Source organism: Panthera uncia, chromosome C2 (assembly GCF_023721935.1).
Source record: "Panthera uncia isolate 11264 chromosome C2, Puncia_PCG_1.0, whole genome shotgun sequence".
Taxonomy (NCBI): domain Eukaryota; kingdom Metazoa; phylum Chordata; class Mammalia; order Carnivora; family Felidae; genus Panthera; species Panthera uncia.
In genome coordinates this window covers 59,334,777-59,350,105 of record NC_064810.1, presented here as the reverse complement: position 1 = coordinate 59,350,105, position 15,329 = coordinate 59,334,777, and the positions used below count along the sequence as shown (strand labels likewise).

Sequence of the window (15,329 nt, the reverse complement as noted above, 5' to 3'; positions counted from 1 at the left end):
ACACACACACACACACACACACACACACACACACACACAATTCTCCCCATCTCCTTACCTCCTTCTCTGATCTATCCTTCTCCAAAATGCATATCACTATCGAACATACTACATCCTTTATTTATCTTATTTCTTACTGTATTTTCCTCCAGAATGGGGGCTACATGAGGGCAAGAATATGTATCCCTTTTGTTCATTGCTGTATTTCCAGTGCTTAAAACACTACCAGGCATATAGAAAGTGCTCAATAATTATTTGTTAAAGCAATAAATAAAAAAGCTCCAAAGTATCCAATTTTATAGACATTGTTTTCTGTCTCCTCCCAGGAAACCCATTGGGGTCACTCTTCTCCCATTGGGCTATGGCGCTTCTAAGCCAGCTGAGTGGCCACATCAACTCCACCTGTGGAGCAGAGAACTCCACGGGGGCCAGCCAAGCCCGCCCACATGCCTACTATGCCCTCTCCTACTGCGTGCTCATCCTGGCCATCGTCTTCGGCAATGGTCTGGTATGTGTGGCAGTGCTGAGGGAACGGGCTTTGCAAACCACCACCAACTACCTGGTGGTGAGCCTGGCCGTGGCGGACCTGCTGGTGGCCACCTTGGTGATGCCCTGGGTGGTGTACCTGGAGGTGAGTAAGCCCCAAGTGCAGGCTGCCTGTGTGACTGTACTTGTCTTTGTCTTCCCTGAGTACTGGCCTTCCGGGTTCAAAATGCTCCCTGCCATGATCCAGGGACTGGGAAGGAAGGAGAGCCCCTCTCATTCTCCCTTTCATAAGGAAACTGAAGGCCTGAGAGCTGTCATTATCCAGCCTCACTTGCCCATATCAGAACCAAGGAGCTGGGAATTGATTGTGTTCCTGGGTCTCCAAAAACCAGGTGACTGGACTTGAGTGAGGAGACTCATCCTAAAAATGCATCAGGTCCAGGGTGCCTGGGTGGCTCAGTCAGTTGAGCATGTGACCCCTGATCTCAGGGTCATAAGTTCAATCCCCACATCACATTCCACGCTGCACTTGGAGCCTACTTAAAAAAATTAATCAGGTTTATTCTCTTTGCCAATCACATTGCAAAGATGTGGGGGCTTGGGGGAGGCAGTCCATGGGTGTCTGCATCAGTGTTTCAATATATAGAGGGCTGGGGATGTGCAGAAAGGACCTGAGACAACAGTGAGGGTGCAGGGGGACTCAGAAGGAATCACAGAAAAACCAGAAAGAATGTTTTAATGAATGAGGGGAAAAAAGAGAAAAAAACAGTCTGCAAATAGATCAGACTTCTTTTGATGGTTTAGTTGCCCTCGGACTCAGTTCTTTCCTCCTGGGTACCAGCTCTCCACAGACTCTGCTACCAAATAGACCCAACCTTCACATTTATATTTTTGATGCCTCCATTAATAGTACAGAGCCCTTACCAGTCAGATAATGCAGCAAACCCTGGAGAATTCTTCTGGAGAGAAACAGTTCTTAAATTTGAAAGTATTTTCATTTGAAAGTGCAAAACAGAGTCAGGAGGTGATCAAGACAAAACATCCATTTGCTAACAAAGGAATCACAGTACACCTGTTCAAGAAACAGATATTCTTACCAGGAAAACATGCAATTACTGAAGAGTTTAAAAAAAAAACACTTTAATGTACTATAAATATGTCTCTCCTGCACCGTGTATCATGTATCATTTTAAAGAGGTATCCAATGAAGGATCAAAATGATGCTATGATTAAGAGAAATTAAAATTCATCAAATTAATATCTCGGTTAATATTAATAGTGAAGGTGACAGTTAATTAAGTATGACATATCACAGGAGAGTAAAAACCTCAACCACAGACTGCCTAGGCTGGTACCCCTATTAAAGAATGACTGGGAACTAAAATTAGACTTATGATCTCAAAGGGGAAACATAAAAGAAAGAAATCAAGAAAATAGAAAAGTAAAGGAAAAGCAGAAAAACATCTAGGCTTATTGGGGCAGAGGTAAAGGCTGAGGGAAGACTTCAAAAAAATAAGCACTAATTTCTCCCAGTTAGGATAATCCTGATGGCAAAAGATCTTATAATTATCTTGACTTTTCTGTCAACCCAAAATGACTGAAGCAACCTTGAAGTCAGAAGCTATATCTTTGTTCTTTTTCTCCTGTAGCCCAAACGTACTACCTGGCACATAATATGTGCTAAATAAATATTTGATATATGAATGATTAAATGCATCCTTTCTGTAATGTATGCATTATATGGGCAATTCCTGCTTGTACCATATTCAGCTATATCTATTGTTACAATGAATTGTTTTTTGGGTTTTTTTTTACATCTAACAATAGTGATACTGAAAAGAAGTTAGACACATATGATATTTCTGTTCAAGAGTAAGGCAGACTTTAGGTGCTACAAACCAGTATGGATTATTTAGTGATTCATAATAAATAATATGGACACACCACCATCCCACACCTCAGAGTGTTTCTCAGTATACATTACAAAGATTCTTAAGTCTTTCAGTCAGACAGGTCAAGATGAGGACCTCCATGACAATGAACACCTTAATTGCCTCTGAAATAAAACCAGTCTTCTGGTGTCTATAACAAAGCCATTCAGGGTCACTCGTCAACTGTCCATTTGTGGTTGCTTCCAAGACTCTGGATAGACCATATTGGAAAATCTCTGTAGATACCAGTGTAGGATATGGACATTGTGATTTTTCCACACTAGACACCCATGCCATCTCCTGCTAGCCACACCTGCCAAAATTGATGATGTCTCCCTTCTACTGCTGAGTGTAGAAGACTAACTGAGCCCACAGAGAGCCAGCAGGAAATCTTGCCAGAGGTTTACTGGACTTTCTGTAGGTTAGGTCTATGAGGGTGTTTTTTTTTTTTTTTAATGTTTATTTATTCTTTGAGAGAGAGAGAGCACCAGCACGGGAAGGGCCGAGAGAGAGGGAGGCAGAGGATCAGAAGCAGGCTCTGCACTGTCAGATGCGGGGCTTGAATTCATGAACAAACCATGAGACTTTGACCTGAGCTGAAGTCAGATGCTTAACCAACTGAGCCACCCAGGCACCCTGGGAAATTATGAGTTTTCCCTCCTGAGATGAGCTCTGGTGGAGCTCTTGGTTCCCTCTCATAAAAACCCATAGGCATTCTGTCCAACAGGTTCTTTGGGGCAAGTATTCAGTAATCAAAATCATGGTCAAATAAGCCTACAATCTTATAGGGAAAATTTGAGAGACATCTCTCCACTGGGAAATGGGCTTTGGGACCTCTTTTTTGTCTTACACACTTTCTTTAAAACTCTAGTCAATGCAACTTAATATTTCTGTACCAATGTGGCCAACAGTCCACTAAGAGTCTCTCTCAATAAAAGACAACATGAGTTAAAGCAGCCATAATTAACAGACAGCCAGTTAAGATATTAGATGGTTCTAATCCAAAGGACCAGGTCTCCCTAACCAACCACAGTATATACTTTTCCTCATCTTAAATACCTGCCTGCTTTCTGTGGACTTCAAAAGTAGACAGGGAACCTTAAGGAGAGAAAAGAGTACTTTGAGTCCTTAAAGGGACTGTAACTATATAAGTCCCTGGGTCTCAGAGAAGAGCAAAGCATTATTCTCACTAACTTGTCCTAATGGTCATACGATTTGAGCAGCTGGTCGAGTAATTACATGATCATACCTAAGAGCTCCCTTAGAAAGAGGAAAGGATGCAATGTTGACCATAGCACAGAGACTGCTGTAGACATGAGGGCACCCAAGAGGAGAGCACAGGAATGAGAAGAACACCATGTGGTGGCCAAACTAGCTGCCAAATTCATAGCTTCCTGTGCTTTGACTTGAATACATCCATATTCTTTGAAGGAAATTTTGGCTCATACCAGCCAGATACGTTCTTTCAAAGGAAAATTGCCAAATTTTGCCAGCTCCAGTATGTATGGCTATAAATATTGGAAAATATGACTAACTGTGGCCTAAACAAATAGGAGTTACTTTTCTCACACAACCAGAATTCTGGAGGAAGGCAATTGTTTGTGTTGATTCAGTTGCACCATGGTGTCATCAAGGACCAATCTCTTCCATCCTTGGCAAACTGGCTTAGTGCCTCATGCTACTCATAGGATGGCTGCCATAACTCTCAGCATCATGGCCATATTCAAAAATAGGATGGGTGGGTATATGCTAACTAATTTGGATGTAAATTTAAAACTAGATAGATAGATAGATAGATAGGATGGGTGGGGACAGTAGAAAAAGAAATAAAGGGAACGAGGGGTGCCTGGGTGGCTCAGTCGGTTAAGCGCCTGACTTCGGCTCAGATCATGACCTTGCGGTTTGTGAGTTTGAGCCCTGTGTTGGGCTCTGTGCTGACAGCTCAGAGCCTGGAGCCTGCTTCGGATTCTGTGTCTCCTCCTGTCTCTGCCCCTCCCAGGTTCATGCTCTGTCTCTCTCAGTCTCTCAATAGTAAATAAACTGTAATTTTTTTTTTTTTTAAAGAAAGGGAATGGAAGGGAAGGGAAGTGAACAGAAGGGAGGAAGGAAAAAAGAAGAGAGAAAGAAAGAAGCCCTTTCCCTGGAGTGCCTCAAAGCATCTCCTAAAGGACTTCACTTAAGTTTAATTAGCCAAAGCTCGATCATAAGGGAAGGATACAAGGGAGGATAGAAAAGAAAGTGAAAATGTGGGTTTTATTTAAAAAGAAGATGCGGTGGGAGGAATTGCTGTGAGATAGGCAAATAAAATGTCCCATAACATTGCACTTCTGGTGAAATTCACTGGGATGAATGTCATTCCAGCGTAGGATTATTCTACGGAAAGACTCAGAACTGGGAGTCAGAGGACATGGAATTAAGTGAATCAAATGGAGGTGACAGCTATACTTCCCCTATGTCACAGGCTTCATGATAGGCTTAACTGTCATCAACTGAGAAAGCACTTTGATAACTAAGAAGTATGAGCTATAAATATCTCAGTTAAGACACTTTTTCAAGAGACTAAAAACAGAACTACCTTATAACCCAGCAATTGCACTACTAAGTATTTACTCAAAGGATACAAAAATACAGATTTGAAGGGGTGTATGCACCCCAATGTTGATAGCAGCATTGTCAACAATAGCCAAACTATGGAGAGAGCCCAAATGTCCATCAACTGACGAATGGATAAAGAAGATGTGGTATATGTTTACAAGGAATATTACTCAGCCATCAAAAAGAATGAAATCTTGCCATTTACAATGATGTGGATGGAGCTAGGGTGTATCATGCTAAGCAAAATAGGTCAGAGAAAGACAAATGCCACATGATTTTACTTATATGTGGAATTTAAGAAACAAAACAAATGAACATATGGGAAGGGGGTAAGGAAGAGAAGAGAGGGAAACAAACCAAGAGACCATTAATGACTGAGAAAAAACTGAGGGTTGCTATAGGGAAGGTGGGTGAGGGATGGGCTAGATGATGGGTACTAAGGACGGCACTTGTGATGAGTACTGGGAGTTGTATATAAGTGATGAATCACTGAATTCTACTCCTGAAACCAATACTGCACTGTTAACTAAAATTTAAATTAAAAAGGGTGGGGGGGAGGGGAAGATACTTTTAGTTGTAAGTAAAAGAAAACTTAATTCCAATTGACTGTTTAAGCCAATAAACAGAATGCATTGGCTCTCATACCAGGAACTTTAAAAGTCCTGTGGTAGGGTGGGCTATAGGCACAGTTTGAACAGGGCTCCAGCTCCATTTCCCCACAATTCTCTCAGCTCTGTTTTATGTATTGGCCTTATCCACAGGCACAGGGTAAGCGATAGGCCTTACATGTGTACCCCATACCACTCCACCAAGAGAGGAAATCTGTGTCTCAGAATTCCAAGTAGAAGTGTCAAGGTGTACTTTGATTGAACTGGCTTCTGGCACATGATTTTCTCTGAACTCATCACTGGATAGAAGAGTCGGTTTAGCATAGATGATGTGTTCTTTCCAGAGAACAACCAACTAGTATGCACTACAGTGGCTTTCACTGATACCATTCTCATCACTAAGGCTCACAGGAGCCTAGGCTTCGGCAGGGGGGCTAGCAGAGGCCTTCTTCAGTGTTCTTTGTCCTCAGGCCTAGCAGGGAAGTTCAGGATAAAAATCATGCAGGTGATCTCAAAGCAGGTTCTATTTTAGAGGGCGTTGGCCTGGCTGTCTCATTAATTCAGTTTGCAGCATTTTCTCGAAAACTCTTTTCTGTGCCATAACAAATAGTTCTATCTCTGATTCCCTCTCAAGGTTTTAATTTCCTGCTTTAGAAGCTGCAGTCTGTGTGGAGCTCCCTCTCCAAGCACAAACATCCCATTTTGTTCCACTCGGTTAACCGCCTTTTGTAATGTGTAATACACTTATATCAGGCCAGAAAGACAACGTAAGCAGCCAGAGGAACATTTAGAATACTAAACTCAGAATACTTGGGTCCCAGGGTGGACAGGAGAAAAGATGTGAGAGTTAAGTAATGCAGACCTAGCAAAAAAAGAGCAGGGTGGGGTTCAGGCAAGGAAACTCACCCCAGGGAGTCATCAAGGTCAGATAGTGATGATGAGAAAGAGCTACCGGGTTTTGGGAAAGGAGCCTCTGGCCCTTATAATGATGTTGATTGTTAGAAATAAAGGAGAGTCTGTATTTTATTTATTTATTTTATTTATATATTCTCTTTTTTATCTCTGCTTTTATTTCTTTATTTGTTTGTTTGTTTATTGTGAGAGAGAGAAAGAGAGCATGCATGTATGGGGGAGGGGCAGAGAGAGAAGGGGAGAGAGAGAATCCCAAGCAGGCTCCACACTATCTGCACAGAGCCCCACATGGAGCTCCAGCTCAGGAACCTTGAGATCATGACCTGAGCCAAAGTCGGATACTTAACCGACTGAGCCACCCAGGTGTCCCAAGGAGAGTCAGCATTTTAAATGGGTTCTCCACGAGTCTTACACGTCTAAACTTTGAGCAGTTCTGAGCTAAACCTTTATTATAGGGAGCTGCTTGTTCAAAATACAGACTGTTGGACCTACTCAAGATCTCCCAAACCAGAATGTCCAGGGGTGGCCCTGGAAGTCTGTAGTAACTGTACCAGCACCCCCTGCCCCAGCCCTACTCCTAGCCTGAGTAATCTGTGCAGGCAGCTGGCCATCTGCTACCATATAACATTTAGGAACCACTAATCTGTAAAACCCCCCATTTCACAGATGAGGAAATTGGGATTCAGATCATTGAATCCCCTATCTTTCCCCACAGCAATCCCCCTGCCCCCCCCCAAAAGATTCCAAATGTGGCAAACAAAAATGGAATGAAGAGGCTAGAGAAGTAGTTCCATGTTTGCCTCTTGGACATCTCCCAAACAACTAAAAATCCATCCCTTAGAGCAAGCACTCTTAATCAGGGGAGGCCATCAACTTGGATGTAAATAAAATTACTCCTTTATTTTCACTAGACTGACATTTAGTATTTTCTTCAATTATGAATGTAGGCATCAACCCACAGCAGAAAAAATCTTTAGTGTCACCAGTAGAAATCACAGATATTTACATTTTCAAATCGCATTACAGTTGTTGCAGACACTTTGAAATACCATTTACACTCACCAGTACTTTGAAATTACAGGCATTTTGGACCTGCCTGCCACTGGGTCTTGTGATTTAATGCATTATTAAAGAAGCACATACATTAAAATACTTTGGTAACTGTATTTCAGTATAATTGATATTCTTTGTGATCCACTGTATTTTATTGTATGCACTTGAAAATATTCTTCTGGAAAGGGAACCATGAGACCAAAGGGATCCATGGGGCACCGAATGTTCAAGAAGCTGTGCTTTAGGGATGACCGGTTCTGAAGACAGTGTCTTGCCCTCCACCCCCACCCCCGCATCCCCAAACCAGCGTTTCCCAAACCTCCCAGGCAGTAAGATTCACTGGAGGGACTTATTATTCCGAGTGGGGCCTGAGAATCATTTTGTTTAACAAGAGCCTCAGGTGATTTGGGGAATGCTGTCTTCTAATCAGTAAATTTGGGAAATGCTGCCTCAGGCTGTGTCTGTTGGAAATCAATAGCCAATTTCAGTACCTGAAGACGCTGCCTTGCTTACTCCCACCTTCTGTATCGCCAAAGGGAGTTACTTATATTCATTAGCAAGTGAGAGTAACACCACCTGGCCACTGCACAATTCTGGAGTGAGTTATTCATTAGAATTTAGGAGAAAGGTAGAATCATGTCTCTACAGAGCCTTAAATCGATCAGATTTTGGTTTTGCTTTTTTTTTTTCTCCTTCAATTTCCAAGCTCACCTTACCTTTTATGTTCTCCCCACACTTTGTCCTTATGTCCCCATGAGCACTTTTCACATTGTATCCTAGTTATTTCCTGCGTGTCTCCCTCATGGGCCCTCAGCTCACCCCCGGACCCATTCATACGTGACTCCCCCGAACATGTGCACACTACGGTCTGAGGCCCTGGGGGCAAACACAGGCTCCACTCACTTGAATATGCTCACCGGAGCGAAGTATCAGACACTCAGTTGCTATCGGCTGTGTGGTGGATGGATGGGCCAGGACCAGCTCTTCTCCCTCCCAGGTGGTAGAACGCGGTGGACCTGTAGACCTCCCAGAAGGTGTGCGCCAAGGTGCTAACCTGTGAGAGGCAAAATACAGTAATCGTTAATATTCAGGGTTTGTAACGCCAGCTGCTTTTACTAGCTATGCGTCCTTAGGCAAATCACTTGGCCATTCTCAGTCTCCACTTCTTTACCTTTAACCTGGAAATAATATTTACCTCATTGAGTTGCTATGAGATTCACGTGTGAGAGTTACTTAACCATGTGCTTGGTCCTTTGCAGCTCTATTGATTGCTTATTAGTATTTACTTGGTGTGGAGGACTCCAGTAAAGAAAAAAAAAAGGATTTCCATTACATAGCCCACCAGTTAGAGATTCTTTTTCAGGAGTAAGCTCCAGGAAAGGCTAAGTGATGGTACCTTAGTGGGAGTTACTTCAATCAGCTGATCAGACTTTTTTTTTCCTTTTGACACTTAGTTGAGATCAAGGAGAATGGGAAATTTGATGGTAGAAGTGGGGACAGGAAAAGAGGAAAGTAGGGGCGACTGGGTGGCTCAGTCGGTGAAGCGTCCGACTTCAGCTCAGGTCATGATCTCACAGTTTGTGAGTTTGAGCCCTGTGTCGGGCTCTGTGCTGACAGCTCAGAGCCTGGAGGCTACTTCAGATTCTGTGTCTCCCTCTCTTTGCCCCTCCCCCGCTTGCCCTCTGTCTGTCTCTCTCTCTCTCTCTCTCTCTCTCTCTCTCAAAAAAAAATAAAAAATAAAATAAATAAAGATTTGAAAAAAAGAGAGAGGAAACCAGAACAGGGTGGCACAGGGGAAGCCAGGGGAGACCTTGAGGGCTTTGGCCTCCAGGGGCTAAAGAAGCAGGGTACCAAAAATCCTGCCAGGTGTGTGCTTTCACTACCCCCATATAGCAGGGCAGGCAATGACCTCCATCCCAATGCCCTGTCTGCCTCTGCTAGCTGTGCCACCCTGGGGGAAGTGCTGACCCTCTCCCAGCTTTCGTCCCTTTCTCTGTGGTAAAAACAGTAGCAGTCTCTCATAGGATTACAAGTGGCAATAGAGGCCATGTATGTAGAGTGCTTTGCAGAATCAAGACTTAGTAAGCATTCAAGAAATGTTAGCTATTTGTACTAATACAGGTTATGTCAGAGACCACTGACTCTTTCAGAATAGTCCCTGCTCCTACAGAATTAAGGAACAGTAATTCAATTTCCTATCAAGTAAGCATACCATTTGTCCCCCAAAAGCTTTAAGGGCACATACAGTAAAGAACAAATTCAGTTTTCAGAATCTAAAGCTTCAAAGGTATAGACATTCCCAGAATGGGTCATGTTGGTCAGTGACTCGTGCAGAGTAAGTTCTCAATAAATGTTAGATTGTATTAACAATGTTAGGATCTCATAATGATCTCTAGTCATTTTATTTAAGAATGCCTTGCTCCTCAGTTATCACATAAGTTCTTCAAGGACAAGGCCTGAAGTACATTTTTAAGACCTCTTAAAACACAAAGCAAATCCTCCTTCTACGAACTAAGGGGCCTCACAACTACTTGCTTCATGAATGAATGAATGAACAAATGAACGAATACCCAGCAAGCACTGGAGTTTGCTATTATTCTAACTATCCTCTCTCACCTACATTTTCACCCCCAACTCACAGACACAGGCATTCACAATTTTGCAAAACAAAAAGTAGGCTTTACCCAATTTAAGACATAAATTGCATAGTAGACTTATGTTAAAATGAGACTTAGTATACAAAATGCAACTTCTGCAAGAAGCTTTTACAGTATACAACCATCCAGTGTACTGAGAAAACCATCCTTTATTCTCCTGGCTCCCTTAAATCATTGTGTTATTATGACTATACAGCTCCCTTTTGATGAGTTTCTCATTCTCAGAATTCCTATAAATTCATAGTAGGCCTTATTTATATAGGGCCAAATGGCTGAACTATAAGAAAGTAAATCCACAACCTAATGAACAAAAATAACGACTTCATCACTAGTTTGAACTTTTCATTGTTGCTTTTAAACAAAATATCCTTGGTGAAGGCTTCTCAAAATAGAGTCTGGAGAAGACCAAATACAGGGCTAACATCGGGTGCTGAAAAGAAATAAATCTAAGGGGAAAGAAGTGATTAGGGAAGAGAGACTTTCACAACCTTTCTTTAGTGGAATAAATCAGAAATGAACAGTAAAGTGACTTGGCCACATAACATGAATCTTGGATGAGAAAAACTAACCAGAGGAACAACACCATCTTCACACACTCTCATTTGGACAATACCTGTTTTTTCCCTTGAGAAGCTACTTCAGAGGTTAGTGTACCTGTTTTTCAATCCCCTTTCTCTTAGAGAGCCACTGGGCCTGCCCAGAAGGGATATCATGAGCACCCAGCTACAGCCAGGGGCACAAAGCTTCACAGGTTTCCCCTTGAGAAGCATGGTCCCCAAAGGCAGAGGCACAAATGCCTCAGGGCCCAAGAATGGAGTTTATGGGCACTGTGAAAGTAACAGTCTCCCTGAACATGTCTGGTTTGATTCGCTTATGTAAAAAGTTTTAAAATAAAATAGAAATGTGCTAAGATACCAATTAAAATACCTAAGTTCCTGGCACTCTGTAAGCATGACCAGGAGGAAGCTTGGGAGCTTAGAACACACATGTAAATGCGTGAGGCCAGGACCATCCTCACTGGCGCTGTGAGTCATAGAATCAGCACCCCTTTCTGATGCCCTGGACCCATTGTTCCCCCACCTCCTGGTGACTGAAACCAGGGCATCCAAGCCAGGTACATTGGCACAGACTTACTTCACACAGGTTCTTACAGATATTGTTCTAGAATGCTTCCAAGCTTTAAAACCAGAAGCCAGACAGATTTTTCATTTTAGAGGTAAGTGTCATGAAAAACGTGTTCCCAGCCTGTTTCCTGGGTACATGGTAAGCTCTCCACTGTGAGGAGGGCTTCAGAAAGGCAGTCTTGGCACAATGCACACATCTGGCTATCACCCAAGCTCTTCTCACTACTAGCTGGGCATCTATGGGCATACCACTTAACCACGAGGAGCTTTAGTTGCCTCCTGAGTTTGAACTAGATCAGTAATTCTCAAATCTTGGTGTATTTGGAGGGAGTGGGGGAGAGGGCCAGAGGGAGTATTTAAAAATGAAAATTCATGGGGGTGCCTGGGTGGCTCAGTCGGTTGAGTGTCCGACTTCGGCTCAGGTCATGATCTCACGGTTCGTGGGTTCGAGCCCCACATCAGGCTCTGTGCTGACCGCTTGCTCACAGCCTGGAGCCTGTTTCAGATTCTGTGTCTCCCTCTCTCTCCGCCCCTCCCCCACTCATGCTCTGTCTCCATCTCAAAAATAAACATTAAAAAAAATTTTTTAAATGAAAATTCATGGGCTCCAGATTCAGAGATTCTGACTCGGTAGACCTAAGGAAGGGTTCAGAAATCTGTATCTTTAAGAAGCACCCCACTGTGGACCACACTTTCAGAAACACTGGACTAATTCCAGCACTAATTTTCTAACATTCTGTGAATCTGTCCTTTCTTGGGTGACCGATCATCTTGAGCAGCCTGGAACTCCTCAGTGTCTGACTCCCCTTGGCAACAATGGTACCAGCCAGAGGGAGGGCATGTCAGCACGTGCAGGCTAGCCTAGGGAAGGCAACAGACTTGACTGGGTTGTCGGGGGAAACACTAACATCCTTGTCTCTGATGCTCAGGTAACAGGTGGAGTCTGGACTTTCAGCCGAATTTGCTGTGATGTTTTCGTCACCCTGGATGTCATGATGTGTACAGCCAGCATCCTGAACCTCTGCGCCATCAGCATCGACAGGTAGAGCTTGGATTCCCCTTCTACCAGGTCTAGACTGCCAGGTGGTGTGGGAAACCAGCCTGGGAAAGCTGCTTCTGCTATATTTGAGGCCCAGGCTTTGCACTTGAGGACACTGGGGTCACTGTCAAGTAGAACTTACCACTTAGGACATCTCTCTCGTTTTCTTTTAAACTAATGTTTGCAGAAGAGAAGAAACCCCTATGGCAGGAGAAAAATAATTATCCTATAGCCTTCCTAGCCTTTCCTTCTTCCTAGACCCCTAAAGAGGATTCTGGTTTTGCCTTCCCACCATCCTCTCGGGTTTTTGTGATTTCTAATTGGGAGAAAAGGGAGAGCAGGACACAGACAAAAAAGGTGAGCTGACAAGACTTTGGAGGAAAAATTTCCCATTACTATGTTGTTTGTTTTTGATGAAGAGGTAGGAGAAAGAGGCAAAGAGAGAGGAGAGAGAAATGCTTGGGAGTATTTGCAAGGAGGGAGAGAAGAGAGAAGTGTATGGGGAGAAAGGCGATTTTAGGCATTATGGCTACGATCTATTTATTTCCTTCGTGGAGTTTAAGGAAAACAAGGAAACAGTGATGTTTTTAGAATTGCTTTCTGGTTGGTGGAGTGGATTTCTGTGATTGTGAGTCACCTCGGTGCATGTCCCACCTAAGCAGCCTCGCTTTCCCTACCAAAGAGTGCCCAGCCCTGGCCCTAGGAGCCTCTGTTCCTCACTTCTCCTCTCCTTTTGTTTCCTCTCCTCTTTCCCTTTTCCCCTGCCTGGGCCTTGGACTTGCTCATCGCTCTCATGAACATCTCCAGGCCCACAGGGGGCCCTGGGGAAAGGAGCTTGCTCTCCAGCCCACAGCCTCTGTTGCCACGCAAGAGCCTCCAACCTTCCCTTCTCTGAGTCCCCTCCCACCTCCCTCCTCTTCCATCCTTTCTCCCTCCTATACTCTTTCTCCCAGCAAAACCATCCACTCACTCCCAAACAAACTCTGCCAATCACTGAGAATCTACCATACTGGACTAAGGTTTTGACGTGCACTAACTCACTTCATCTTCACAACTCAGCTGCTATTATTATCTTCATTTCCAGGCTTCTGAATGGAATTAAGGAATTTGCCTAAAGTCACACCCCTAGTACAGAGCAGTGCCAACATTTGAATTCATGTCTGACTCCAAGTTCATAATCTTAGGCTTTGTGCTAAGCCTCCTCAAATCGCCAGCTACACCCCTAATACTTCCCCTGAGTTTCAAACCGCATTACCACCTAGATACCTCACTGGCTCCTTCAAGGCAACACGTTAAAAGCCAAACCATCAAAGAACCAAAACCATCTTAATTTGATCGTCCCTTATTGGCAACATCATTGCCTTACAATCTCAGTTTTGTTCGACTCCTCTCTCTTCATCTCCCACATCTAAGCACTCAAGGCTTACAGACTCCATTTTTGCCATTTCCCCCCCAATTTGCCCCTATCTTTCCTTTCTTACTATGCCTGCTTATTTTAGGTTCCTATGACCTCTCCCCCAGTCTTTTGCCACAGCCTCCTGACTGGTCCTGCACACCACTCTCAGAATTACTCTCCCCAGAAGTAAAGTCCAAACATCCATTACCCTACTCACAACCCTTCAGCGTCTCCTTGGCCTGTGGAATAAATGTTAAAACTACCTTCACAGCCTAGGATTCAAAGTTTTCTACAATATGGCCTCCATCTATCTTTTCAATTTCATCACTTTCTGGGTTGCCCTGCCTGAGTTCCTCTCTTGCTTCAAGGTCTACCACACTTATCAATTTCTACAAACTTGATTCAGTTACCCCTGAACTCTCATACCGCTTTTTCTGTAACTACGCTAGAGGATCTAAAGCAGGTCCTTCTCATTTCCCTGTGTTGGACATTTGCATCACCCAGGGTTGTGCCCTCCCTATCAACACCCTAAACTCCCTTTCACGGGCTGAAATGGGAGTCTTGAACAGTGACCGAAGAATGGATGTGAAAACCCCTCCCTGTAGTGATACTGCAGGCCAACCAGTCAACTGGATAGTCTTTTGACTTTATCCTTTGATTGGCTATCCACCTGAGAAGGAAAATTAAAGAACATGTCCATACAGCTGGATCTCCCACCACTAAAGAATGTATTTCAAAATCAAGGGAGATAGTTGTATAATTCTATAAATATACCCCAAAACATTGAATGGTACACATCGAATTATGTGGCATGTGACTTATATCTTGATAAAGCTGTTTTAAAATGAAGGGATAGTTGGGGATTTTATAATATTTTTAGGTCTCTGAGAACAGAACTCTTCTAAGTCTTTTGTGTGATTTCTGGCCATTTAGTACCTAAATATATAATTTACATAAGTAGCAGGCTGCATCTAGTTTGCTATATCATCACCTCCACTTCCCCAAACTCTTATACTAGTCCTAGTTCCTTATCACTGTGAGTCTCCCTGCTGCGTCTATTACAGACCTTGAACAAAGAATATTAAACCAAACTGAGCGGTCTTTGTCTGAGGGTAGCCAACGCTTATAGCACAAATGTGTACCTTCAGGAAGAACATGAGAGAGTGGGTGAAGAGCAGAGCAGGGAGCTTCTTAGAAGAGGCTCTGGGGCAGCCCCCTCCTTGCCTCTTGGCTCCTGACCCTACTCTCCACCCTCTTAAGAGTGTGCCTACACACTCCATCCACACACATTCACAAGCATGGGGCTGGCAGGTGAGGTTGTGCAGGTTGTGCCCTGCACAAGCATTTGGGAACTGAATTCAACCAGTGTTTCTTTGCAAATCTTGAGTCGGCCAGGAGAGGGGGCCTTTTCCTAGCCTGCACAAGAGCACCATTGCACTGGCAGCAGCCACGCTTGACAGACACTTCTACTTTTCACCACTTTCACAACCAAAAGGATAAACCTTGAATTGGCTCTGTCCCATAGGGG

General features: G+C 43.6%; 1 protein-coding gene across 2 annotated transcripts in view; it reads left to right on the top strand.

The window, feature by feature from the left end:
* The first annotated feature begins 361 nt into the window (after window positions 1–361).
* DRD3 (dopamine receptor D3) overlaps window positions 362–15,329 on the top strand; it is a 33,238-nt gene continuing 18,270 nt past the window's right edge. For both annotated transcript variants that reach the window (XM_049629417.1, XM_049629416.1), the window contains exons 1-2: window positions 362–631; window positions 12,296–12,408. In XM_049629417.1, the coding sequence (XP_049485374.1) occupies window positions 362–631; window positions 12,296–12,408 (383 nt within the window). The remainder of the gene's footprint in view (window positions 632–12,295; window positions 12,409–15,329) is intronic.